This window comes from Oncorhynchus tshawytscha, linkage group LG10 (assembly GCF_018296145.1).
Source record: "Oncorhynchus tshawytscha isolate Ot180627B linkage group LG10, Otsh_v2.0, whole genome shotgun sequence".
Classification (NCBI taxonomy): Eukaryota; Metazoa; Chordata; class Actinopteri; order Salmoniformes; family Salmonidae; genus Oncorhynchus; species Oncorhynchus tshawytscha.
In genome coordinates this window covers 20,911,679-20,937,184 of record NC_056438.1, presented here as the reverse complement: position 1 = coordinate 20,937,184, position 25,506 = coordinate 20,911,679, and the positions used below count along the sequence as shown (strand labels likewise).

Sequence of the window (25,506 nt, the reverse complement as noted above, 5' to 3'; positions counted from 1 at the left end):
TTAACCGAAAGAAGCCATAACAGATATAATGTTTGACTAAAACATAATCATTTCAAACCTTGCTTACATGTTTAAACGATCATGTCGTGTCCCTTTATAATGCATGGGAATACTTGGGAACAGATTTCAGAAATGAAATTCACTTGGAGCTGATTTCCTGGTGTTTTTTTAACTGTTTTTATTTTGTCCAATAATGACAATTCCACACAGTTTTTATTAGATTTTTTTTATTGCTCAGAAAACTTGGGTGGACAAATAAAGCCAGATGGGGAACCCTGCTGTAGGGAATATGGTACCCTTTCAGATGGAACCAAGGTCTCCACCCCCAGTTTCACCACACCCTCTGTCTGAACAACAATCATCCCACATGTTTACAGAACACAACCTGTTGTTGTCATGACTTTCATCTTCAAGATGAAATAGTATGTTACAAATGGCATAACTGGAGAAAGTATTGGGAGTATAGAAATATGAAGGAGTACCGTTATAGGTGTAATCTACGGAGTAGATTTGAGGGAGCATAGAGCAAGATTCCCCCTGTTGGTGAGGGCCTATATTGGTCACTTTGAGATCAATAGAATGATAAATCATGTAAGGAAAAGTGGAAACACTCCTCAATGTATGCCTTCAATTATATAATATCACAAAAAAATGTGCATGAATAGTATTCTTCCTGTCTGATAGAAAATAATTTGCCGCAATGTCCAAGACTCTTGAATTAAAGTACTGGAGAAGGCATTCTTAAGCAGTTGTCATTCTGATGAATAATGTTAATGCTACTGATACATCTATGAGTGAGTAGATAGGAGCTTGCCAATCATAATCATGTCATATTACTGTAAAAAAGTGAAATTAAAGAACTGAAATGAGAACCAGGATGTTTCATATGGTGTGTATATCTCGATAGCTTTTCTGAAGAAAATGGAAACTGTTGTTGTGTAACATGAGGACAGAAAAAAGTCAGAGGGGAGGGTAAAGTTGTCCTGTTCCGTGTCTTTACAGTTCACAGAGCAGCCAATCAGGCCTGTGGACCATCACCCAAGCCAAGTATAAAAAGACACCCATAACCCTCTGATTCTCACTCTCATCTGACACACAGGATGACTAGTCTACACATGAGATGCTATCAACAGAGAAGGAATTATACAATAACCCAACTGTTTCTCATATTTTTACTGATGTTTAAAACAGGTAAGGCTGATTTAACTTAGCGCATAAGGTTAGGGTTCAAGTCTGATTAGAAACAGCTGAGACAAAAACCTGTACAAAGTTAGTAAGAAAAAGTAAGTCATGAATGCTTTATTGTTTTTAAGGGTCTCTTGCTAAAATCAGCCAGAGCGATGTCTTAAAGACTTTCCTGGCTGGAGACAGAGTTCATTTGGAATGCCTCACGTCAGAAGAAGATGGCAACTACTACAACTGGATCAAGATAATAATAGGACAAGCCCCAGTATTAATTCTGTCTCTTTACACTCACGCCAACACTGCAAAGTTCTTTGGAGAGTTTAACAACCCCCGGTATATGGCAACGAAGAATGGAACCAGTTTTGTGCTGACTATTTCAGATGCTAGACCATCAGATATGGGGATGTATTACTGTGCTACACGCGATTACGATGCCATGATCTTCGGGAAGGGTGTGTTTCTGATGTATGGGGGTAAGTAACATATATATACACTGAGTGTACAAAACATTAGGAACATCTTCATAATATTGAGTTGCACCCCCTTTTGCCCTCAGAACAACTTCAATTCGGAGGGCATGGACTACAAGGTGTCGAAAGCATTCCACAGGGATGCTGGCCCATGTTGACTCCAATGATTCCCACAGTTGTGTCAAGTTGGCTCGATGTCCTCTGGGTGGTGGACCATTCTTGATACACACGGGAAACTGTTGCGCTTGAAAAACCCATCAGTGTTGCAGTTCTTGACACATTCAAACCGATGCACCTGGCACCTACTATCATCACCTACTATCACCTACTGCCCATGTTGTCTTACCCCACAATACATGTCTCAAAGCTTAAAAGTCCTTCTTTAACCTGTCTCCTCCCCTTCATCTACACTGATTAAAGTGGATTTAACAAGTGACATCAATAAGGGATCATAGCTTCACCTGGATTTACCTGGTCAGTCTGTCATGGAAAAAGCAAGTGTTGATGTTTTGTACACTCAGTGTAAATGTATTAACATGTGACTATCAGGCTCTCCACGTGGTTGTATTGTAAAATAACAAACATTTACTAGAACCTTGGTTTTATTGTGTTAAACATGTAGATTCCAGGAACCAGCATCTTACTCAGCAGTCTGAGTCTGTCCAGCCAGGAGACTCTGTGACTTTGAACTGTACAATACACACTAAGACCTGTTCAGGAGATCACAGTGTCTATTGGTTCAGACATAGTTCAGGAGAATCCCATCCAGGAATCATTTACACCCATGGAGACAGGAGTGATCAGTGTGAGAAGAGCCCTGAGGCTGGGTCTCCTACACAGAGCTGTGTCTACAACCTCCCCAAGAGGAAACTCAGCCTCTCTGATGCTGGGACTTACTACTGTGCTGTGGCCTCATGTGGGGAAATACTGTTTGGGAACAGGACCAAGCTGGATGTTGGAGGTATTTTGATTTTAAACTCTGAATTTAGATTTGTACCTGTCATAATTCAAGAGCAATCAAACTAAAATGAATGTGCTGATGCAACTCTAAATTGTAAAAGGGAGTAAGGCTAAACTTACAAAATTAAACATGTACAGCACCAGTCAAAAGTTTGGACACACCTACTCATTCAAGGGTTTATCTTTATTTTACTTGTAGAATAATAATGAAGACATCAAAACTATGAAATAACACATGTGGAATCATAGGGTAAAAAAAGTATTAAACAAAGTAGCCCCTGTTGCCTTAATGACAGCTTTGCACACTCTTGGCATTCTCTCAACCAGCTTCTCGAGGAATGCTTTTCCAACAGTCTTGAAGGAGTTCCCACATACAGTGTATGCTGAGCACTTGTTGGCTGCTTTTCCTTCATGCTGCGGTCCAACTCATCCCAAACCATCTCAATTGGGTTGAAGTCGGGTGATTGTGGAGGCCAGGTCATCTGATGCAGCACTCCATCATTCTCCTTCTTGGTCAAATAGCCCTTACACAGCCTGGAGGTGTGTTGGGTCATTGTCCTGTTGAAAAACAAATGATAGTCCCACTAAGCCCAAACCAGATGGGATGGAGTACCACTACACACTGCTGTGGTAGCCGTGCTGGTTAAGTGGGCCTTGAATTCTAAATAAATCCCTGACAGTGTCCCCAGCAAAGCACCCCAAACCATCACACCTCCTCCTCCATGCTTCACGGTGGGAACCACACATGCAGAGATCATCCATTCACCCACTCTCTCACAAAGACACGGCAGTTGGAACCAAAAATATACAATTTGGACAGATATCCACTGGTCTAATATCAATTGCTTGTGTTTCTTGGCCCAAACAAGTTTCTTCTTCATATTGGTGTCCTTTAGTAGTGGTTCTTTGCAGCAATTTGATCATGAAGGCCTGATTCACGCAGTCTCCTCTGAACAGTTGATGTTGAGATGTGTCTGTTACTTGAACTCTATGAAGACTTTATTTGAGCTGCAATCTGAGGTGGAGTTAAATCTAATGAACTTATTCTTTGCAGCAGAGGTAACTCTAGGTCTTCCTTTCCTGTGTCAGTCCTCATGAGAGCCAGTTTCATTATTGCGCTTGATGGTTTTTGTGACTGCACTTGAATAAACTTTCAAAGTTCTTGAAACTTTCCGCATTGACTGACCTTCATGTCTTAAATGAATGATGGACGGTAATTTCTCTTTGCTTATTTGAGTTGTTCTTGTCATAATATGGACTTGGCCATAATATGGACTTCTTGCCATAATATGGACCCTATTTACCAAATAGGGATATCTTCTCTACATCACCCCTACCTTGTCACAACATAACTGATTGAAGGAAAGAAATTCCACAAATTAACTTTTAACAAGGAACTCCTGTTAATTGAAATGCATTCCAGGTCACTACCTTATGTAGCTGGTTGAGAGAATACCAACAGTATGCAAAGCTGTCATCAAGGCATAGGGTGGCTACTTTGAAGAGTCTCAAATATAAAATATATTTTTATTTGTTTAGCACTTTTTTGGTTACTACGTAATTCCAAATTTTTTATTTCAGTTTTGATGTCTTCGCTGTAATTCTACAATGTAGAAAATAGTACAAATAAAGAAGATTTTGACTGGTAATGTATATCTGTTTAACTGTGAATTAATATCAACAACTTAATTTAAACCACAGGCCCTGCTGATCTGGTGGACCCCAAGCTCCTGGCTCTAATCGTATCCAACATCTTGAGCTTGATTGCAGTCGTTGTCCTCATCTGTGTGAGAAGGAAGAAAGGTTCTGTATCATTAAGGCCCTTTGTTTCTACTGCCATTTTGTGTTTTCATTCGCATACCTTCCAATATGATTACATACATACAATGTGATGATCATTACGGTAGAATGTTGCGGCAATAATAACCATGAAAGTGATTGAGAGGTGTTTTAAGAAAGAGTGTGAATGAATTAGTGGTTTTTATCTCAATATTCATAATATTGAATTACACCCCCTTTTGCCCTCAGAACGTCAATTAATCGAGGCATGGACTATACAAGGTGTCGAAAGCGTTCCACAGGGATGCTGGCCCATGTTGTCTCCAAAGATTCCCACAGTTGTGTCAAGTTGGCTGGATGTCCTTTGGATGGTGGACCATTCTTGATGCACACAGGAAATTGTTGAGCGTGAAAAACCTAGCAGTGTTGCAGTTCTTGACACACTCAAACCAGCGCACCTGGCACCTACTACCATACCCTGTTCAAAGGCACAAATCTTTTGTCTTGCCCATTCACCCTCTGAATGGCACACATACGCCATCCATGTCTCAAAGGCTTAAAAATCCTTATTTAACATGTCTCCTCCCCTTCATCTACACTAATTGAAGTGGATTTAAGAACAGACATCAATAGCAGATCATAGCTTTCACATGGATTCACATGGTCAGTCTGTCATGGAAAGAGCATGTGTTCCTAATGCTTTGTACACTCAGTGGCACTGGCACATCAGGCAGTGGCACTGGCACATCCTGTCCCCAAAATGTACACTGTCCTAATAATCCTAATTTTTGTCAAGCAGGTTTGCCTCAACATCCTCAAAGTGGTGTTACAGCCCCTTCCTGTCCTGACAAGGAGGTAGATGATGTTACCTGTTTACCTAACCCTTTATGAACAATTTAGCACATTAAAAATAGCATTACATCTGAAAAGGATGTGACAACTTGTGTAAAGAACAAAATAATATATTTCCACAGTAAAATTGCATTGTATCGTTTAAATGAAAATGGCTAGCAGCCCAGTATTGTAATTGACTTTCACACATCTTTTTCAACTGTACACAGCACTCTACCTTGTGAGGTAGACTATCTGACTAATTGTCATCTACAGAGAGATGAGGGAGAGGAGCTGAACTATGCTGCCATGAGTTTCTCCTCGAGGAAGACCAAGAGGAGAGCAGAACCAGAGAGACAGACCAGAGCGACGGACATGAATGTGGTTTACTCTGGAGTGAAAGGTCATCATGAGTGGAACTGGGATTCATGATTTATAATGCAATAGTTTTATAATGCAATTATATAATGCCATTTAGAGTGAATTGTAAAAGTAATATGCTGTGAACATAATTAACAGAAATTCTGCTAAATATTTTAATAAACTTTAAAATATATCTATATTTAAGATGACTATTAGAGGGAGCGCGTGTGTGTGTGTGTGTGTGTGTAAGGGGACTTTGATAAGGACATACCATCCTGTCCCAGAGCTGTCTCGACTTCTTTGATCTGTATGTACACCAACTATCCAGCAGAGGGCAGTAAGCCTTCCACAAAGGGAACAGACCACAGGCACACCAAAAGGAACTCATCACCAGTCAGTCATATGATGATGGCTAGCTACATCTTAGTAATTTAGCAGACACTCTTATCCAGAGCAACTTACAGTAGTGAGTGCATACATTTATCATACTATTTCATTCTGGTCCCCCCCATGGGAATCAAACCCACAACCAACTCTAGTGGTTAGAGCGTTGGACTAGTAACCGGAAGGTTGTGAGTTCAAACCCCTGAGCTGACAAGGTACAAATCTGTCGTTCTGCCCCTGAACAGGCAGTTAACCCACTGTTCCCAGGCCGTCATTGAAAATAAGAATGTGTTCTTAACTGACTTGCCTGGTTAAATAAAGGTAAAATTAAAATTAAAAATTGCAAGCACCATGCTCTATCAACTGAGCCACATGGGACCTGCTACAATATAGTAGGATGGTATTTACCATCTATATGGGTTTCTAGAAAAGGAGACTATCTTTGGGATACCCACAAAAGGAAATTATAAATTCTCAACCCTTGTTTCAATAGTACAGCCACAACTATTTACAGTATAGGTTTTAATGCATATGAACGCTCAATTAATTCTATACTGAACACAAATATAAACACAACATGTAAAGTGTTGGGCCCATGTATCATGAGCTGAAATAAAAGATCCTTGAATATTCCATAAGCACAAAAAGCTTATTTCTCTCAGATTTTTTGCACAAATTTGTTTTCATCCCTTTTAATTAACATTTCTCCTTTGCTAAAGAATCTGACTGATCATAGGTGCAATAAAAGGAATAAAAGGTTTTGTCACACAACAAAGTGCCACAAGTGTTGAGTGAGCATGCAATTGGCATGCTGACTGTAGGATTTGTCCACCAGAGCTGTTGCCAGAGAATTGAATGTTAATATCTATACCATCAGCCGCCTCCTACGTCGTTTTAGAGAATTTGGCAGTACGTCCAACCAGCCTCACAACCGCAGACCACGTGTAACCACGCCAGCCCAGGACCTCCACATCCAGCTTCTTCATCTGTGGGATCATGAGACCAGCCATCTGCACAGCTGATGAAACTGAGGAGTATTTCTGTCTGTAATAAAGTCCTTTTATATACTTTGTAACTCACCAGGGGCCTATAAAATCGAACCAAGGGTGCATTCACTAGGAACCAAACGTGCAGAAACACGAACCTGAACTTGTCTAATGACAAACGCTTGTTTTCGTTGCAAAATGTTTTGCTTCTGTGTACACTAATGAATACACCCCCGCATCAATATGAACCTGCTGACCTGAAAAGACTTGGTCTCTGCTTACTTATGGAACGGAATTATCTCTAAAACACCTCTCACAATCACACCACACAAAATTTCAACCAAAATCCTGTTTATTTAAAGGGCAGTCTGGGATTCAAACAACAAAGATCCGACCACTTGTTTTGGTTAACAGCTGAGGGATGGGGCTGGACGTAACCACTGAAATCCAAAGGGTTTTGACTGACCATCTGAGATCAACATTATAGTTTTGACCATATTTTGAAGCTATAGTTTGTTCACAATTACATTGTTTAAATACAACTTTCATCACAGTTACACACCAATAAAACATTATTATTATTTATTTTTTCAAAGACTAGCCTGCTGGCCTTACTGAGTCGATAGGAACATTAGCCTGATCTATTTAGGAGGGATATCACACCTGGCACAGATTATTGTCTAGTTCTTTTCCTGCTGAGGGGTGCCCTATACCTGCGCCCAGAGGGGAGTAGTTCAAAGTCCGGGTACAGGGGGTGGCTTGGGTCTAAAATGATTTTGTGAGCCTTGCGGAGGGCCCTGACCTTAAAGATCTCATCCAGGCATGTCTGTTTGACTCCAAGTACCTTGCTTGCTGTGGTGATAATCCTTCTCAGGATATTTCTCAGGCTGACAGTGGCATTGCCAAACCAACAAACTATACAAAAAGTTAAAATACTCTCAATGAAAGATTTGTAAAACAGAGTCAGTATAGTACAATCTACATTAAAAGATCCCAGCTTCTTGAGAAAGTACAGTCTCTGTTGGCTCTTTTTGTAGATCAGGTCTGTACATTTACTGCACTGAAGCTTATTGTCCAAGAGGACACCCAGGTATTTGTATTCCTCTACAATCTCTATATTCTGACCTCTGATAGATGTTGCAGAGGTAGGTGTTGTACACTTCCTGAAGTCTATGTTCTGTCCTCTGATAGATGTTGCAGAGGTAGGTGTTGTACGCTTCCTGAAGTCTATGCACGTCTCTTTGGTCTTGATGGTAATGAGGACAGTGTGATTCCTCACACCACTCTACCAAGTCATCTGGCTCTGGAAGTACAACAGCCACAAAACCAGCCCCCCATCTAAGGAGAAGTCCCGAATGAGGGGGGTAATGCAAATAATCTGGGTTGCCATTTGATTACCTGTTCAGGAGTCTTACAGCTTGGGGGTAGAAGCTGTTAAGAAGCCTTTTGGACCTAGACTTAGCACTCCGGTACCGCTTGCTGTGCAGTAGCAGAGAGAACAGTCTATGACTAGGACGGCTGGAGTCTTTGACAATTTTTAGGTCTTTCCTCTGACACAGCCTTGTATAGAGGTCCTGGATGGCAGTGTGCCTTGCAGAGGCAGAGCAGTTGCCATAGCAGGCAGTAACGCAACCAGTCAGGATGTTCTCGATGGTGCAGCTGTAGAACTTGAGGACCCATGCCAAATCTTTTCAGTCTCCTGAGGGGGAATAGGCTTTGTCGTGCCCTCTTCACAATTGTCTTGGTGTGTTTGGACCATGATAGTTTGTTGGTGATGTGGACACCAAGGAACTTTAAGCTCTCAACCTGATCCACTACAGCCCCATCGATGAGAATGGGGTGTGTGCTCGGTCCTCCTTTTCCTGTGATCCACAATCATCTCCTTTGTCTTGATCACGTTGAGGGAGAGGTTGTTATGCTGGCGCCACACGGCCAGATCACTGACCTCCTTCACATTAGCTGTCTCATTGTTATCGGTGATCAGGTCTACCACTGTTGTGTTGTCTGCAAACGTAATGGTGGTGTTGGAGTTGTGCCTGGCCATGCAGTAATGAGTGAACAGGGAGTACAGGAGGGGACTGAGCACACATCCGAGAGGCCTCCGTGTTGAGGATCAACATGGCAGATGTGTTGTTACCTACCCTTACCACCTGGGGGCAGCCCATCAGGAAGTTCAGGATCCAGTTGCAGAGAGAGAGGTGTTCAGTGCCAGGGTCCTTAGCTTAGTGATGAGCTTTGAGGGCACTATGGTGTTGAACGCTGAGCTGTAGTCAATGAATATCATTCTCACATAGGTGTTCCTTTTGTACAGGTGGGAAAGGACAGTGTGGAGTCTCGACAGAGACGTTGGTAATCAGTTTATAATCGCAATAAGGCACCTAAGGGTTTTGTGGTATATTATCAATATACTACCACTAACGGCTGTATCCAGGCACTTTGACTTGCGTTGTGCATAAGAAGAGCCCTTAGTCGTGGTATATTGGCCATATACCACACCCTCTCTGGCTTTATTGCTTAAATATAGACTTCGTGTTGATTTAAAATGTTAGAGTACAGTTATTTACAACAGAATATCGACTAAAAAAGATTGAATGGGACACTTGCCTCAATCAGCTAGCTGACTCACAGGCAAAGACAGTACAGTATGAAGATAAGCTAAAACTGCTTCTCCAATAGAAATCCCTGATCACACTTGTTGGCGATAGATTTGGTAAAGGGGTCAGTCGAACTCAACCAAAACAATGGAATTGCCATGGATATGTATGGGGGATAGGCCTGTGTGGGAGAAAGATCCTGAGACACCTCATTGCCCCCCAGCTAAATTAGCCTGTGTTTTTCACACTGTTGTGGTAACAAATAGTATAATGCTTGTATGGACGTCAACCCCAACATATGTTAATGTCATTGTTACCAATCAACTGCATTAGTTAAAACCAAATTTGACCACCAATTTCTGTATGCTAGCTATGCTAACCAGCTTACACGAATGGGAGTTAGCGTTTAGCAGTAGGCTGGACAATAGAACGAGTCAAAATTCACCCAAGGCTGAAAAATGGCAAAAGATCGTTGGCTAAACTGGAACACTAGTTCCATATCAAATGAATGGAATCGAACATTCGCAGAGCCTGTTTTGACTGGAGGGACTTAGAATTCCATTTAGCATTTTAAAAAATGTATCCCTTTTCATCTTACCACTACAATCAGTTCTTTGGAAGAAACTGAAAAATAATAACTCGTGTAGAAAGTAAACAGCCGCACCTCAATGATGCCAAGTGTGCTTATGTCTGCATAACGATGAAGTAGGGGGAAAAAATAGCAACTTTTGACTATTTCTGGTCTAGCGATCGATGACAGCAGAGTACGCTGCCCAAACTTATGTAATTGGAAAGAGACTATTGTGATTAAAATGGTGTCCGACTTGAAAAAAAATCAAAATATACACATTGCGAGATATTTGGAGAAATATACCAGCATGCCTCTCCATAGGAAAACAATGAGGGGAGCTCAGCGTTCCAAGGGCAAGGGATATTTCAGGGATAGCGTTTGATGACAACAGAGTACGCTGGCCAGTCTACATAATTAGAAAGAGGAGATTCTCATGTTTAAAATGGTCTCATTTGAATAAAATCTAAATATACAGTGAGATATTTGGCAAAATAGACAGACTTACCTATATTTCCCTGTAGTAAACAATGGGATGACCTCAGAGTTCCATGAGTAATGTTTTGCTGTTTGAACATTTGAACTACCAGCAACGTGGGCAGGTCTCATTACCAACAATAGCAAAGCATTGTGATGTAGAACAATAAACTGGGAATAGAACGTTCGCAAGGCAAGTTGGTGCCATGGTGCTCAATAGAACTAATAGGAGGTGGCAGGGTGAAAAATGCCCTAATAATGCCTGATTTTTCATGATTACTTTAAAACTATGGCAAGCAGCTGGGACATATGGTAATATTATGAAACTGGGCTCCAAGGCGGATGCAATGAACTAGTTATCAGAAAAAAGCATTGTTAAAATTGACACTTATGTTTAAAGTGTCCAGCCTATTAGCAGTCACTTCTTCTTAATCTGAAAAGGGACAACTTCTACATGTTATGCAGCGAAACCAGACAAATAACTCAAAATCAGACTTAAGTTCCGACATTGTGGGCCCTTTACAGTAAATAAATTGACAGATTTGACGAATATCCAGTTAGTTAGATCAGATTTGTTGAATGTGCGCCAATCAGGTTGATATTTGCTTTCCATTGAGTCCTTCACCACATTTATGGCGACTTTATATACAGTGCCTTGCGAAAGTATTCGGCCCCCTTGAACTTTGCGACCTTTTGCCACATTTCAGGCTTCAAACAAAGATATAAAACTGTATTTTTTTGTGAAGAATAAACAACAAGTGGGACACAATCATGAAGTGGAACGACATTTATTGGATATTTCAAACTTTAACAAATCAAAAACTGAAAAATTGGCCGTGCAAAATTATTCAGCCCCTTTACTTTCAGTGCAGCAAACTCTCTCCAGAAGTTCAGTGAGGATCTCTGAATGATCCAATGTTGACCTAAATGACTAATGATGATAAATACAATCCACCTGTGTGTAATCAAGTCTCCGTATAAATGCACCTGCACTGTGATAGTCTCAGAGGTCCGTTAAAAGCGCAGAGAGCATCATGAAGAACAAGTAACACACCAGGCAGGTCCGAGATACTGTTGTGAAGAAGTTTAAAGCCGGTTTGGATACAAAAAGATTTCCCAAGCTTTAAACATCCCAAGGAGCACTGTGCAAGCGATAATATTGAAATGGAAGGAGTATCAGACCACTGCAAATCTACCAAGACCTGGCCGTCCCTCTAAACTTTCAGCTCATACAAGGAGAAGACTGATCAGAGATGCAGCCAAGAGGCCCATGATCACTCTGGATGAACTGCAGAGATCTACAGCTGAGGTGGAAGACTCTGTCCATAGGACAACAATCAGTCGTATATTGCACAAATCTGGCCTTTATGGAAGAGTGGCAAGAAGAAAGCCATTTCTTAAAGATATCCATAAAAAGTGTTGTTTAAAGTTTGCCACAAGCCACCTGGGAGACACACCAAACATGTGGAAGGTGCTCTGGTCAGATGAAACCAAAATTGAACTTTTTTGCAACAATGCAAAACGTTATGTTTGGCATAAAAGCAACACAGCTCATCACCCTGAACACACCATCCCCACTGTCAAACATGGTGGTGGCAGCATCATGGTTTGGGCCTGCTTTTCTTCAGCAGGGACAGGGAAGATGGTTAAAATTGATGGGAAGATGGATGGAGCCAAATACAGGACCATTCTGGAAGAAAACCTGATGGAGTCTGCAAAAGACCTGAGACTGGGACGGAGATTTGTCTTCCAACAAGACAATGATCCAAAACATAAAGCAAAATCTACAATGGAATGGTTCAAAAATAAACATATCCAGGTGTTAGAATGGCCAAGTCAAAGTCCAGACCTGAATCCAATCGTGAATCTGTGGAAAGAACTGAAAACTGCTGTTCACAAATGCTCTCCATCCAACCTCACTGAGCTCGAGCTGTTTTGCAAGGAGGAATGGGAAAACATTTCAGTCTCTCGATGTGCAAAACTGATAGAGACATACCCCAAGCGACTTACAGCTGTAATCGCAGCAAAAGGTGGCGCTACAAAGTATTAACTTAAGGGGGCTGAATAATTTTGCACGCCCAATTTTTCAGTTTTTGTTTTGTTAAAAAAAGTTTGAAATATCCAATAAATGTTGTTCCACTTCATGATTGTGTCCCACTTGTTATTGATTCTTCACAAAAAAATTGTTTTATATCTTTATGTTTGAAGCCTGAAATGTGGCAAAAGGTCGCCGAATACTTTCGCAAGGCACTGTAGCAAAACTATGTGTAGAAGCACATCAGGTCAAATGGGTCTTCTCGCCCGAACTGAGCAAGCCGTTAAATCAAAAGGCACTACTTTGATATAAAGTTGTTTTTGAAATGAAAACGTGTCAGTTCATCACTTTCACGAGGTTGGAGTAATTTGATGTTCAACTAGTTAAGATACGGACCGAATCTAGGTTGTGCCTTTAGATTGAGAAATTTAAAGGAATAATTTCTCACTTCTCTCATTGACCTCTCAAACCACGGCCTGTTCTGTTCGTCTGTTTCGCAAGCGTTCCTTAAATCTTGCGATGTCTCGCCTCTGGGTTTAGACTATGTGCACATGCTATAAGCGAAAGGACAATGAACGTGGTTTACTCTGGGGTGAGACGTCATTATGAGTGGGACTGAGATCCTAATTTTTTGTTTTATAAAGAAAATGTGAGTCTATTATAAAATATGCACGTCTGTAAATATTGTTTGAATATACAGCATGCTCTCTGTATGCAATAAAAAAATGAAAATTCCTCTACCCTTTTGAAATATATACATTTGATTACTTTTTATTGGGTAAGAGTGGGAACATGTGTTGTGGTGTAAGTAAGGGTATTTTGAGAAACATACCAGCCAGTGCCCAGCAGAGGGCAGTAGGCTTCAAAGGGAACCGAGAGCACAGGCACACCAAAAGGATCTCATTACCAGTCAGTCATATGATAATGGTTAAATATGGGTTTATAAATATCATAGGCTAACCACCAACAGAAATTATACATGACCTGTAACCACATCTGTAATCTTGTGTGGCCAGCCCTCCCAAAATTGTATGTACAATACCCTTGTTTGGAAAGGGCACGATCAACCCAGAGTGAACAAACAAGATCATGGTTTTAAATATTTTATTTGGAGATGAAACAATCGGGAAGGGGAATTAATGTCAGGCGTCCATTTCTTAAAAACACAAAAATATAGATCTTGAAAGGGAATGCTACGCATTTTGAGGCGTTTATGCCACCCCAGGTGTTATTCAACTTCTACGAGAAATATAAACTACTGGATTTAAAATGTGTGCCCCGATATCACTTTTCTCCCTTAGTATGTAGCAATTCTCCTTTATTAAGAAAACATGCCCTTCCCACAATCACGTTCAGGACATCGGTTTTTTTTTTTTTTTTTTTTTTGAACAATTGTGCCAAATGTAAATAAATAAACACTCGGTTTTATGCATTTTTCATTATGCTAGTCATACATTTCCTTTGTTAGGCTAAATGAGAGAAAATTAAATTGCAAAATCTTAAAAAAACATTTCATAAAGAAGTTAACATAATCGTGAACACTTAAAAGGATTTTTATCTTAAAAATCACAGAGCTATGGCTAATTTATGCTCCAAATTGCCACCGTTAGGATTATGCAATGGACTGTATAGGATCATGCACACAACAGGGATTTTAGTGCCCGAGTTTGACCAATATTTTATGAAAGTCAAACGTGTGCTTTCTGATAAAATACATATACACACGTTTTTTTTTAAGTTATGAGGACCAAAAGGCACCGGATAGTAGGAATGACAGGTTGTACAAACCAATATAACTATTTCCAGTATAGGTGTCACTACATACGAATGCTCAATTAACTATACATGTGTAATTTAACAGATACCTAGAACATCGAACGCAGGTGCGCATTCACTAGGAACCAATATGGCCAAAACCGGGCGACTTACTAACCTGCACTTGTCCAATAAAGGCTCGTTTTCGTTTTTCTTATATGCCCACTAAAAAATCAAATGTAAATACACACATATTACCAGGAACCTGCTGACCTGAAAATACTTGGTCCCTGCCTGATAATGGATGGGCAATCTTCGATTCAAATAACAAATTCCCCGACAATTGTTTGGTTAACAGCTGAGGGATGGGCTGGTGAAATGTAACCACTGAAAATCATAAACTGAGCTATTGAAAAGACTGACTATCTATGAGATCAAAATAATAGTTAACCAGACTTTGAAGCTATAGTTTGTTAACAATTAAACATTTTTTATTTATTTTTTTTACAAACAGTGGAGTAACAAACTTACGTTTGGGCTGTAAAACATTTTTTGGGGTAGGTCAGTTTAACTATGCTCATGAGGCATTAAAGCTATATATTCTGTAAAAATCAATGGTTAGGCATATATAATTAATTTTAGTCCCAAAATGTTGATGAAATCCAGATTTCCTCTTTAAAAGACATTTGATTGACATACTGTTGTTTAGTTTGGAAAGGAATAACAACTATATTACCTGTCCACACTCAGCATTAATCAAAAGGTTGTTTGCCTTTTCCCTGTACTAAATTCAGAAAATACCTCTACTCCTGTGTACCTAAATTTCTCACATCTTTAACCCTTAGTTTCATACAACCCACAACTGATCCCGATTCCCATCTTACCTGGTTAGGCCACTGCAGGCTGTGCCAAGAACATCTCTCCAAAGAGTCTTCCAGAGCAAGGGTGCTCAGAACAGTCATGCCAAGTGTAATATGGTGAGAACTGGGGACATGACAATAAAGCCCCATCAATCCAACCCATGAAACCTATATAAATTGATGGGCAGTGAAGGGGTTGATTTAGATAGTTCAATTGTGATTGAGCACTTGAAGTCGAGGGGAGATATAAGCGATAACGTTATTTCACATTGGTAGAGGACGATTCTTAGATTTATCATAATCAAGCATATATCCCCCGTTCACGATTCAATGGTTTAAGTATATTGTGAAGCAACTGATCATCCGCCATTGAATCACTGATAAGAATCTGTGACACGACTATGATTTAACAAGAGAAAAAAAATATATCCAAATGACTATACAATTCAGTTTATTTTATTTACTAAAATCATGTCCTCTGTGATGACAAACAAGAACGTTACCCACCTTGGTAAAACTAGCTACAATCAGCAAATATTTGTCCAATTAAATTAACCAACTAGTCCATTGTTGTAGTCCGTCGTAGTGGTTTTATTACGCCGTTGTACATTGTCGCAGAGCGCAACCTTTTCATAATCCATAACTTGTCATAATTTCAGACGTAGATTGAACAAACGTGGTGGTTTAATTTCAAAGGAAACACATGATGGTTCGTATTCAAGTCGATATACAGTCACGATTATTTGATATTAATAACATCCTTTTCATAATAACGTGCTGCAGCTTCCATTCATCAAATTTCAGAAATTTGATTTAACAGCAAAAGTTTGTATCATGACACGTTACAGTATATCAAGGACGTAAAATTAAAAAAAAACGACTGACTAAAAGGCTTCTGGGAGCCAGAGACTATAAATGTAGCTAAAGCACAACACTAAAATACAAAACAAAAAAGGCCAAAACAATACGAGTGTAATAAAAGTGTTTTAGATGACGAGGGGTCATGCATTACAATTCCTCCTGAGAGTGTTGCAGGAGAACGAAACGCGCTCAACCAGACGGGGGTAAATCGCTGCGTGCATCAGGAGACGACGGCGGTGACGAGGACGCAGATCTTGTTGAAATATTTAAACCTGGAAAGAGAGCAAACCACACACACACACACACACGTCAAGCGCCTGTTATACCACTAGCGAACATGTTTCCATTTATGAGCGATCTACATTCATTGTTCAATTATCAGCAACTTGAAATATTTCCATCTAAATGGTGAAATTATTACTCTCAGTTCCTCACTTTTACCAATACATGATTTATGTTTAGCTCAATCGTTGCCTACAAACCAGCAGTGCCAACAAGAGGATTAATAATCACGATTTTCCGCAGAGCTCTCTTACACATGCTTTTTCTCCCAGTTCAAGCATTTCACAGTTAATCTGAAGGTTTAGCGAAGAGCGACTGTCAGACCATTCACCTCAGAACTGAGGCATGATACCCATCTAAAGAGCGCATCAAGTGACCTTGGACCCTCCATATAGAGGATAGGTACTACTTCACCTCCCATTAGAATCTTTGTAGCGCAGGCCTATTCTCACCTTGAGTCAAACGCCGGTGTACGCTGCTTAGTAATAGCGGGCCGGTGGCGGCGGCGGCAACCTGTCGGCGTAGGGGTCCCTGGTACGTGGTAGGTTGTACATCGCGGGCCGAGAGACGGGGGAGAGTCGGGAACGCTCATAGGAGTAACCGTTACCGGCGGGGGCATGGGGGAGGAGGGGCCCTCCGAATGGGACTGCGGTCCCTGGTGTAGTACGCAGACGGGGGAGGAGGGAGGGGGCGACGCTCATATGGATCGAGGCCAGAGGCCATGAAACGCTCCCTGACCATGGAAGAGGGGGCGGGGGAGGAGGGGGGTAAGGAGCCTACACGCCTCTCATCATAGGACATTATGCCATAAGCGGCAGGACGAGCCCTGTATTTCTCATAGTAATCCACCACGGCATAGCTCTCCCTCTCGCGCTCATAAGCACGCTCAGGGTACGGGGCTCGTCTAGGGGGAGGGGGTGGTGGAGGGGGGGCAGGGTACCCGTGATGAGGGGGTGGGTGACGACCTCTTAGATAGCTAGGGGGTGGAGGATCATGCCTCTCCCCGGGGTAGCCACGGGGGGGCCAGTATCCCCCCCTTTGAGGTGGGGGGTAGTCTTCTTCCTCCTCATACCTGGGACGACTCTTTGATATCTGAACATGGATACGTTTCCCTATTAGGGAGAGAAATACCAAAAAACATGATTAGGTGGGAGAGAGGAAGTAGCCAAAGGTTTTAATGTGTAACCTTTTAAACAGCATAAGCCTTTAAAAAAAATCTTACCCTGGAATTCAACGTTGTCTAATCCCTTGATGGCATCCAAAGCCTCGTCGGAGTTGTCCATGTGCACAAACGCGAAGTTTTTGACAATAGCACATTCAGAGACTGTGCCGTACTCCTCGAACAAAGTGCGGAGCTCATCATCGTTGCCTTTCTCCACGTTTGTCACGTGGAGTTTGACGGCTCCCTGGTTCTTCCCGCGACTAGCCTCGACATTTATCGCCGTGCCATGCAACTTGTAGAGGTGCAGGCTGCGGATGGCTTTGGTGGCAGACTTACGGTCATCCATGTGGACGAAAGCAAAATTCTTGACGATGGCACATTCTGTGACGGCACCGTACTGTGAGAAGAGTGCCTGGATTTCATCCTTGTCTGCCTCCCGAGGGACATTCCCAATGAAGATCTTGACCATCCTTGAAGCAGTGTTGTAGAAAGCCTGAGGCAAGAGGGGGAAAAATATCAATAATGAGACACACCCCCCCCAATCTACTAAAGATCTTTTAAATTACTGACTGGATATGCATCTCAAATATGACTATATAGCTAACCACATTATCATCAAATGTCTTTGCTACCTACTTGTAGATGCTAGCTAATTAATATTACAAAGTCCAGTACACTGGTTTTGGGCATTAACAATAGACAGAGCGTTAGTAATTTAGCCTTTCATTGTAGTCAAGGCAATCTATTTCCTTGAGTTTCTTCGTATCAAATAACTAATTCCTGGATTACTCAATATATTAATAAAGTCTTATTTAATCAACAAATACCATAGTTGAAACAAGGTTAAGGGTACATTACTGTGTACTTATCTGTCTATTGGCAAAATCACTACATATCCTAGTCGAGCCAAGCAAGGAGAGGCTGCCCGTTGCCACAGTTCCAAGACCAGTCAGAAAAGTCCAGTCCAGCTAACCCTATGCCAATGGATCTCAAAACGTAACTTGGATCCGCGTTAAGTAGCAATGACAATGATATCCTTCACCACTATCATCATACAACATCTCAAACCAGTCATGACTGTTCAACAAAATACATTTAAGTTTCTTTCCATACAATATCTTAGTTATATGAATGTATAACTAGTAAAGCCGTTTTAAAAAGTTGAGGGTGCAATATTTATTAAGTTTGACAATGTGGACAAAAAACAAGCAGTTCAGCTAGCTTAGACGGTAAAGGGTTAAACGAGCTCGGGCCTAGTGCGCATGTGCGCCAACTCAGGAGACCCTAAACCTAGTTGTAATGCCCTGATAGGGAACGAGAAATACCTAGTCAGTTGTCCAACAATGTATTCAACTGAAATGTATCTTCCGCATTTAACCCAACCCCGCTGAATAAGGAACAGGCGGCAAAAAGACAAGCGAATATCAGATGGCATACTTACTAAAGAGAGAAAAATCGATATACAACCTCAACCAACTAACTGTTAATAGTAAAACAAAGCTTAAAATTGTTTTGAGTGAACCCTGAATATAGAAAATGTATGATGAATTCGCTTCCGGACACGGTAGACTCCTCCTCCTCACCACTATGTGGCTAGCTGTCTAGCATGGTAGCTAACCACTTTGTCCAGAAACCGGTCTTTTTTTCAAACCCCGAAAACGCAGATAAGCCGCGTATTATTTCTCAACATGATAATGCCAAGGCAAAACAACTTTCATGCGACCGAAATCAGACATGCCTAGAAAACGGCGAAAAAGATTGTACATATTGTCTAGTTAGATAGCAGCTACGTAGCTTAGCAATTGCTCTAACGTTAGCTTGCCACCCAGCTCACACGTCGTCGTGTCCGTCCGAGAAGAGGGGCACTCTAAAAACAAATTTTGCTACTGCAAAACACTGAGAATATTATTTAGTACTGGTAGGCTTTACATTAATATACACTTTGTATCGATTTCAAATGTTTCCGTATAGTTATTTACATTTTTTTTATCGACCAAGAAATATTGAATGTGACTCATACCTCAATCAGCTATCTGCCTTACAGTCACACAAGAAAAATGGCTACACCAGCGTTCTAAGAAGCGGATAAATCCCGCCTACTGAGATGCTTCGTCAAAGCTGATTGGTTAGACAAGCAGTGTTGGGCGGTAGGCAAGAGTTTCGGTCGTCACTAGTTAACACAGCCACAACGTCATATTGTGTCTAAACATCGTACATTTCTACAATTTATGTGAGTGCATTGTAAAAATGTGTTTATATATATGTGATAACCATAATTTACTAATACATTCTGCTACACAATAGCGGGGTACATTTGATCTACAGAGCCTGTACAAGAATTTCTGTCATGAAAATGGCCTAGACGTGGATGTCGATTATGGCAGCCCCGCATCTCTCTTGATTCAGAGGGGTTGGGTTAAATGCGGAAGACACATTTCAGTTGAATGCATTCAGTTGTACAACTGACAAGGTATCGCCCATTCCCTTAGATGCACTGGGATATTACCAACAGGAACGTGAAATGTCACCACTATGTTAATTAATCTGTGAATTGTCTTCTCTAGTTCTCAAGGTCAACTACTTTTCCCTTGTAAAATAATGTTTCCTTCAAGTTAGTGGAGTTGCGATGGCCTCCACCTTTGCCCCTAATTATTCCAATTTATGTGGGCTATTTTGAGCCAAAGTTTATCGAGGATGAGACCAGGAACCCTTCCTTCTCCAAGATCCTCAAATGGTTCAGGTATGTTGATGACATTCTCTATGTGTGGATTGGCATTGAGAAAAAACTCCATGAATTAACTTCCTTTTTTAATATTATGAACACTGACCTGAAGTTCTTCATTGAATAAGACCATACGCGTGTCCATTCTTGGGCATGTGAATGAGGAACTTATCACCACTCTGTATCAGAAAGAGACTGACAAACACTTTTCTCCTAGCAAGTAGCACTCATCCTAGTGCCCTTAAAGGTTTACCCAAGAGCCAGTTCTATAGGCTCAGACATGTGTCATTCGACAGAGGACTTTATTGATAAAGTTTTCTGGACAGGGGTTACTCCACCCTGTGTGTGGAAGAGGCATACCAAATTGAGCTCTCTAAACCTCGCCAGGATATACAAAAAAAAGTGTTAACTTCAAAAGGAGTTCTCTGTTACTTGCATTACTACATTCACCCCAAAAGCTTCATCGCCCCTAGTGGCATCGGAGACATGTTGATGGATGTTGAGCATCAAGTGTCTTAGTGACGCATAATTAAAGTTGCCGGAAACCAGAAAAGCAGCCTCTGGGTGTAGGTTTTCTTGCTTGTTTATAGCCTTGTGCCAGCTTGTTATTTTTTTATCCTCAGGTGGAATGTAATACAACATTCACGATAACAGCTGAAATCTCCCTCGGGAGGTAGAAAAGTCTGCATTTGACCACCAGGAGCAGTGAACAGTAGGTCGACACTTCCACCGCGTTGGAGTTGATGTAGAGGCAAACCACTACTTTGACCCCATCTGCTCCTGCCCATACATACCAACAGCCTGGGAGGATGGGACACCACAACTCAACAAACCCTTTAACTCTTCTGAAGTCAAATCTCATATACCCAAATACTTCTCAGAAGCTGCCACCACAACATCTATTTTCTGCGATTTACTTTCCATTTCTGCGGTACAGTTGAAAACCATTGCTATGAGCGCTAAGAAGCCAACCTTACTGAAACATAACTCAATCGTTACCCTATCCCTCTATACCAGCACAAATCTACTACTCACTGTGATCCTCTCAGGATCCCTCACCCATCCTCCACATTTTTTCACTGCCCAAGACACTTTCACCAAAAATGTCACTCCTACTGGTCCAGATTCTTCCTCAACACACAGCTCTTCTTCCTTGCTGTCCATAACCATGTCTATCCGTTCACCACTCTATTGCCCAGCTGCATGGCTTGCAAAGCACACACTGAAGACGTTTCTCCAAAACCCAACTTCTGTTCCTTAGCCGACTTTACAAGTCTGTCTATCTCTGACTTCACCATACAGGCGACGTCTCTTTCCAAACCAAAGTTCCTATGACATGCACTGTCAATTGTGGGACCTTATATAGACAGGTGTGTTTCTTTCTAAATCATGTCCAAACAATTGAATTGGCCAGAAGTTTACTCCAATCAAGCTATAGCGACGTCTCAGGGCAAATCAAAGGAAATTGGATGCACCGGAGCTCAATTTGGAGTATCATAGCAAAGGGGTGTGAATAAAAAAATCAAATCCAACTTTCACATGTGCCGCATACAAGTCTAGGACCAAAAGGCTGCTAAACAGCTTCTAACCCCAAGCCATAAACCTGCTGAAAAATTAATCAAATGGCCACAGACTCTTTACATTCTCCCCCCTCCATTTGTTTTGTTCACTGCTACTCGCCGTTTACTTTCTATGAAGTCACTTCACCCCTACCTGCATGTACAAATGACCTCAACTAACCTGTACCCCCACACACTGACTCGGTACTGGTACCACCTGTATATAGCCTTGTTATGTTATTGTGTTAGTTTTTATCATTTTTTATATTATTTTTTGGGAGAAAATGTTTTAACTCTTCTTGAACGGCACTGTTGGTTAAGGGCTTGTAAAGTAAGCATTTCACTGTAAGGTCTACACTTGTTGTATTTTGCGCATGTGACGAAGTTCGATTTGAATACTTGTGTATATTAGATATTTTTGTATTTCATTTTCAATACATTTGCTAACATTTCTAAAACAAGATGTTTTTGCTTTGTCATTATAGTGTGTAGATGGGTGAGAGAGAGAAATCCAGGTAATCCATTTTGAATTCAGGCTGTAACATAACAAAATGTGGAATTGCCAAGGTGTTTGAATACTTCCTGAAGGCACTGTGTATAGTGTTCTATATGTGTTTTCCTTTGCTTAATTTTTTGGGTGCTTTTCAGCTGTAATGATCCCTTTTTGAGAGTATAGGTTCCTTATACTGACATTTAATTGTTCCATTTTATATGACATCTAGTGACCCTTTGGGATACTTTAGATTACCACAGGTGTTGCGGTCATTATCTCTGGCTCACTGTGTGGCCTTACAGTGCCTCCGGAAGGTATTCAGAACACTTGACTTTTTCCACATTTGTTAGGTTACAGCCTTATTCTAAAATTGATGAAATTGTTTTTTTTCTCAATCTACACAACAATACCCCATAATGACAAAGAAAAAACAGGTTTGTAGAAAGTTTTGCTAATTTATTAAAAATAAAACAGAAATATTACATTTATACATAAGTATTCAGACCCTTTACTCAGTACTTTGTTGAAGCACCTCTGGCAGCAATTACAGCCTCGAGTCATCTTGGGTATGACGCTACAAGCTTGGCACACCTGTATTTGGGGAGTTTCTCCCATTCTTCTCTGCAGATCCTCTCAAGCTCTGTAAGGTTGGATGGGGAGTGTTGCTGTAGAGCTATTTTCAGGTCTCTCCAGAGATGATCGATTGGGTTCAAGTCCAGGCTCTGGCTGGGCCACTCAAGGATATTCAGAGACTTGTCCCGAAGCCACTCCTGCGTTGTCTTGGCTGTGTGCATAGGGTCGTTGTCCTATTGGAAGGTGAACCTTTGCCCCAGTCACAGGTCCTGAGCGCTCTGGAGCATCATCTACAGTGAAGCATCACCATGCTTCACCGTTAAGATGGTGGCAGGTTTCCTCCAGACGTGACGCTTGGCATTCAGGTCAAATAGTTTCAACAGACCAGAGAATCTTCTTTCTCATGGTCAAGAGTCTTTAGGTGCCTTTTGGCAAACTCCAAGCTGGCGGTCAAGGCCTTTTACTAAGGAGTGGCTTCCGTCTGGCCACTCTACCATAAAGGCCTGATTGGTGGAGTGCTGCAGAGATGGTTGCCCTTCTTAAAGGTTCTCCACAGAAGAACCCTAGAGCTCTGTCAGAGTGACCATCAGGTTCTTGGTCACCTCCCTGACTAAGGCACTTCTCCCCCCGATTGCTCAGTCTGGCCAGACGGCCAGCTATAGGAAGTCTTGGTGGCTCCAGACTTATTCCAATTAAGAATGTTGGAGGGCCACTGTGTTCTTGGGGATATTCAACGCTGCATACATGTTTTGGTACCATTCCCCAGATCTGTGGCTCCACACAATCCTGTCTCGGAGCGCTACGGACAATTCCTTCAACCTTATGGCTTGGTTTTCGCTCTGACATGCACTGTCAACTGTGGGACCTTATATAGACAGTTGTGTGCCATTCCAAATCATGTCCAATCAATTGAATTTACCACAAGTGGACTCAAATCAAGTTGTAGAAACATCTGAAGGATGATCAATGGAAACCTGATGCACCTGAGCTCAATTTTGAGTCTCATAGCAAAGGGTTTGAATACCTGTGTATTCAATTCAATGTATTAATACAATTGAAGAAAAATCTAAAACTGTTTTCGCTTAGTCATTTGGTATTGTGTGCAGATTGCTGAGGATTATTTTATTTAACCCATTTTAGAATAAGGCAAGTAGTCTGAATACTTTCCGAAGGCATTGTATATGTCCCACTATTGTTTGTGGAGACAAGCTCTGATGAGGGCCGACTGACCGAAAGCTCAGCGACATTTAAAGACATTTGCATCTGACTGGAAGTATGCTGAGACTTTTTCCCTTTGGCCTCCAGCACCTTCACTAATAGATTCTGTCTTTTATCTAATACATTCTGCTAACACTTGTAACAATCTTTTTAAATACATACAGATGTTTTCGATGACTTTTTATTGGGTAAGAGTGGGACCATTGTGGTGCAATGGGATTTTGAGAAACACATACAGCTATGTTTTGACTTCTTTGATCGTGTATATCAACTATCCAGCAGAGGGCAGTAGGCTTCCATAAAGGGAACACACCACAGCCAAACCAAAAGGATCTCAGATGGATATTTGGGTTCATAGAAAACGATAGATTATCTGTAGGCTACCCCCCAATGGAAATTATACATGATCTGTAAACACATCTGTAGTCTCGTGTGGCCAGCCTTCCAACATTATGTACAGTACCCTCATTTGGAAAGGGCACTAGTAACCCTGAGTGAACAAACAAGATCATGGTATTTTTAAATATTTTATTAGGGGGGTGTGTACAGCTGTACAGACCAATACAACTATTTTACAGTATAGGTTCAAATACATATTAATGCTTAATAAATTCTACTTTTCTAATTTAGCAGGGGCCTTGAACTTAAAACAAAGGGGTGCATTCACTAGGAACCAAACGGGCCAAAACAGAGGGGGACTCAGTAGCATTAACTTGTACAATTAGAAACGCTTGTTTTCGTTGCTAAATGTTTCACTTTGGTATACACTAATGAATACATCCCCTAAATCAATATGTACCTGCTGACTTTAAGACTTTGTCCATGCTTGCTTATGGATGGAATTACACTGAACAAAAATATAAACAACATGTGAAGTGTTGGTCACACATTTCATGAGCTGACACAAAAGACCAAGACATTTCCCATACACACACAAAAAAGTCTTATTTCTCAAATTTTGGGCACAAATTTCTTTACATCCCTGTTAGTGATAATTTCTCCTTTGCCAATATAATCCATGCACCTGACAGCTGTGGCATATCAAGGAGCTGATTAAACAGCATTATCATTACACAGGTACACCTTGTGCTGGGGAAAATAAAAGACCACTCTAAAATGTGCAGATTTGTTACACAAAACAATGCCACATACGTCTCTAGTTGGGGGACTGTTGGCATGCTGACTACAGGAATGTCAACTAGAACTGTTGCCAGAGAACTGGATGTTAATTTCTCTACAATAAGCCGCCTCCGTCATTTTAGAGAATTTGGCAGTATGTCCAACCGGCCTCACAACCACAGACCTTGTGTATGGCATTTTGTGGGCTAGCTGTTTGCTGATGTCAACGTGGTGAACCGTGTGCCCCATGGTTGCGGTGGGGTTATGGTA

The 25,506-nt window shown here is 41.2% G+C and overlaps 1 protein-coding gene and 1 pseudogene across 1 annotated transcript; one reads left to right on the top strand and one right to left on the bottom strand.

The window, feature by feature from the left end:
* Positions 1 to 1,094: 1,094 nt before the first annotated feature.
* LOC112259917 lies at positions 1,095 to 5,785 on the top strand. Its single transcript, XM_024434616.2, has 6 exons — positions 1,095 to 1,191; positions 1,314 to 1,658; positions 2,278 to 2,616; positions 4,317 to 4,418; positions 5,194 to 5,249; positions 5,502 to 5,785. The coding sequence occupies exons 1-6, from the start codon at positions 1,101 to 1,103 to the stop codon at positions 5,655 to 5,657; spliced, it is 1,089 nt and encodes a 362-aa protein (XP_024290384.1). The 5' UTR covers positions 1,095 to 1,100; the 3' UTR covers positions 5,658 to 5,785.
* A 9,896-nt stretch (positions 5,786 to 15,681) lies between these two features.
* On the bottom strand, positions 15,682 to 19,659 carry LOC112259911 (annotated as a pseudogene).
* Between the last annotated feature and the right edge of the window lie 5,847 nt (positions 19,660 to 25,506).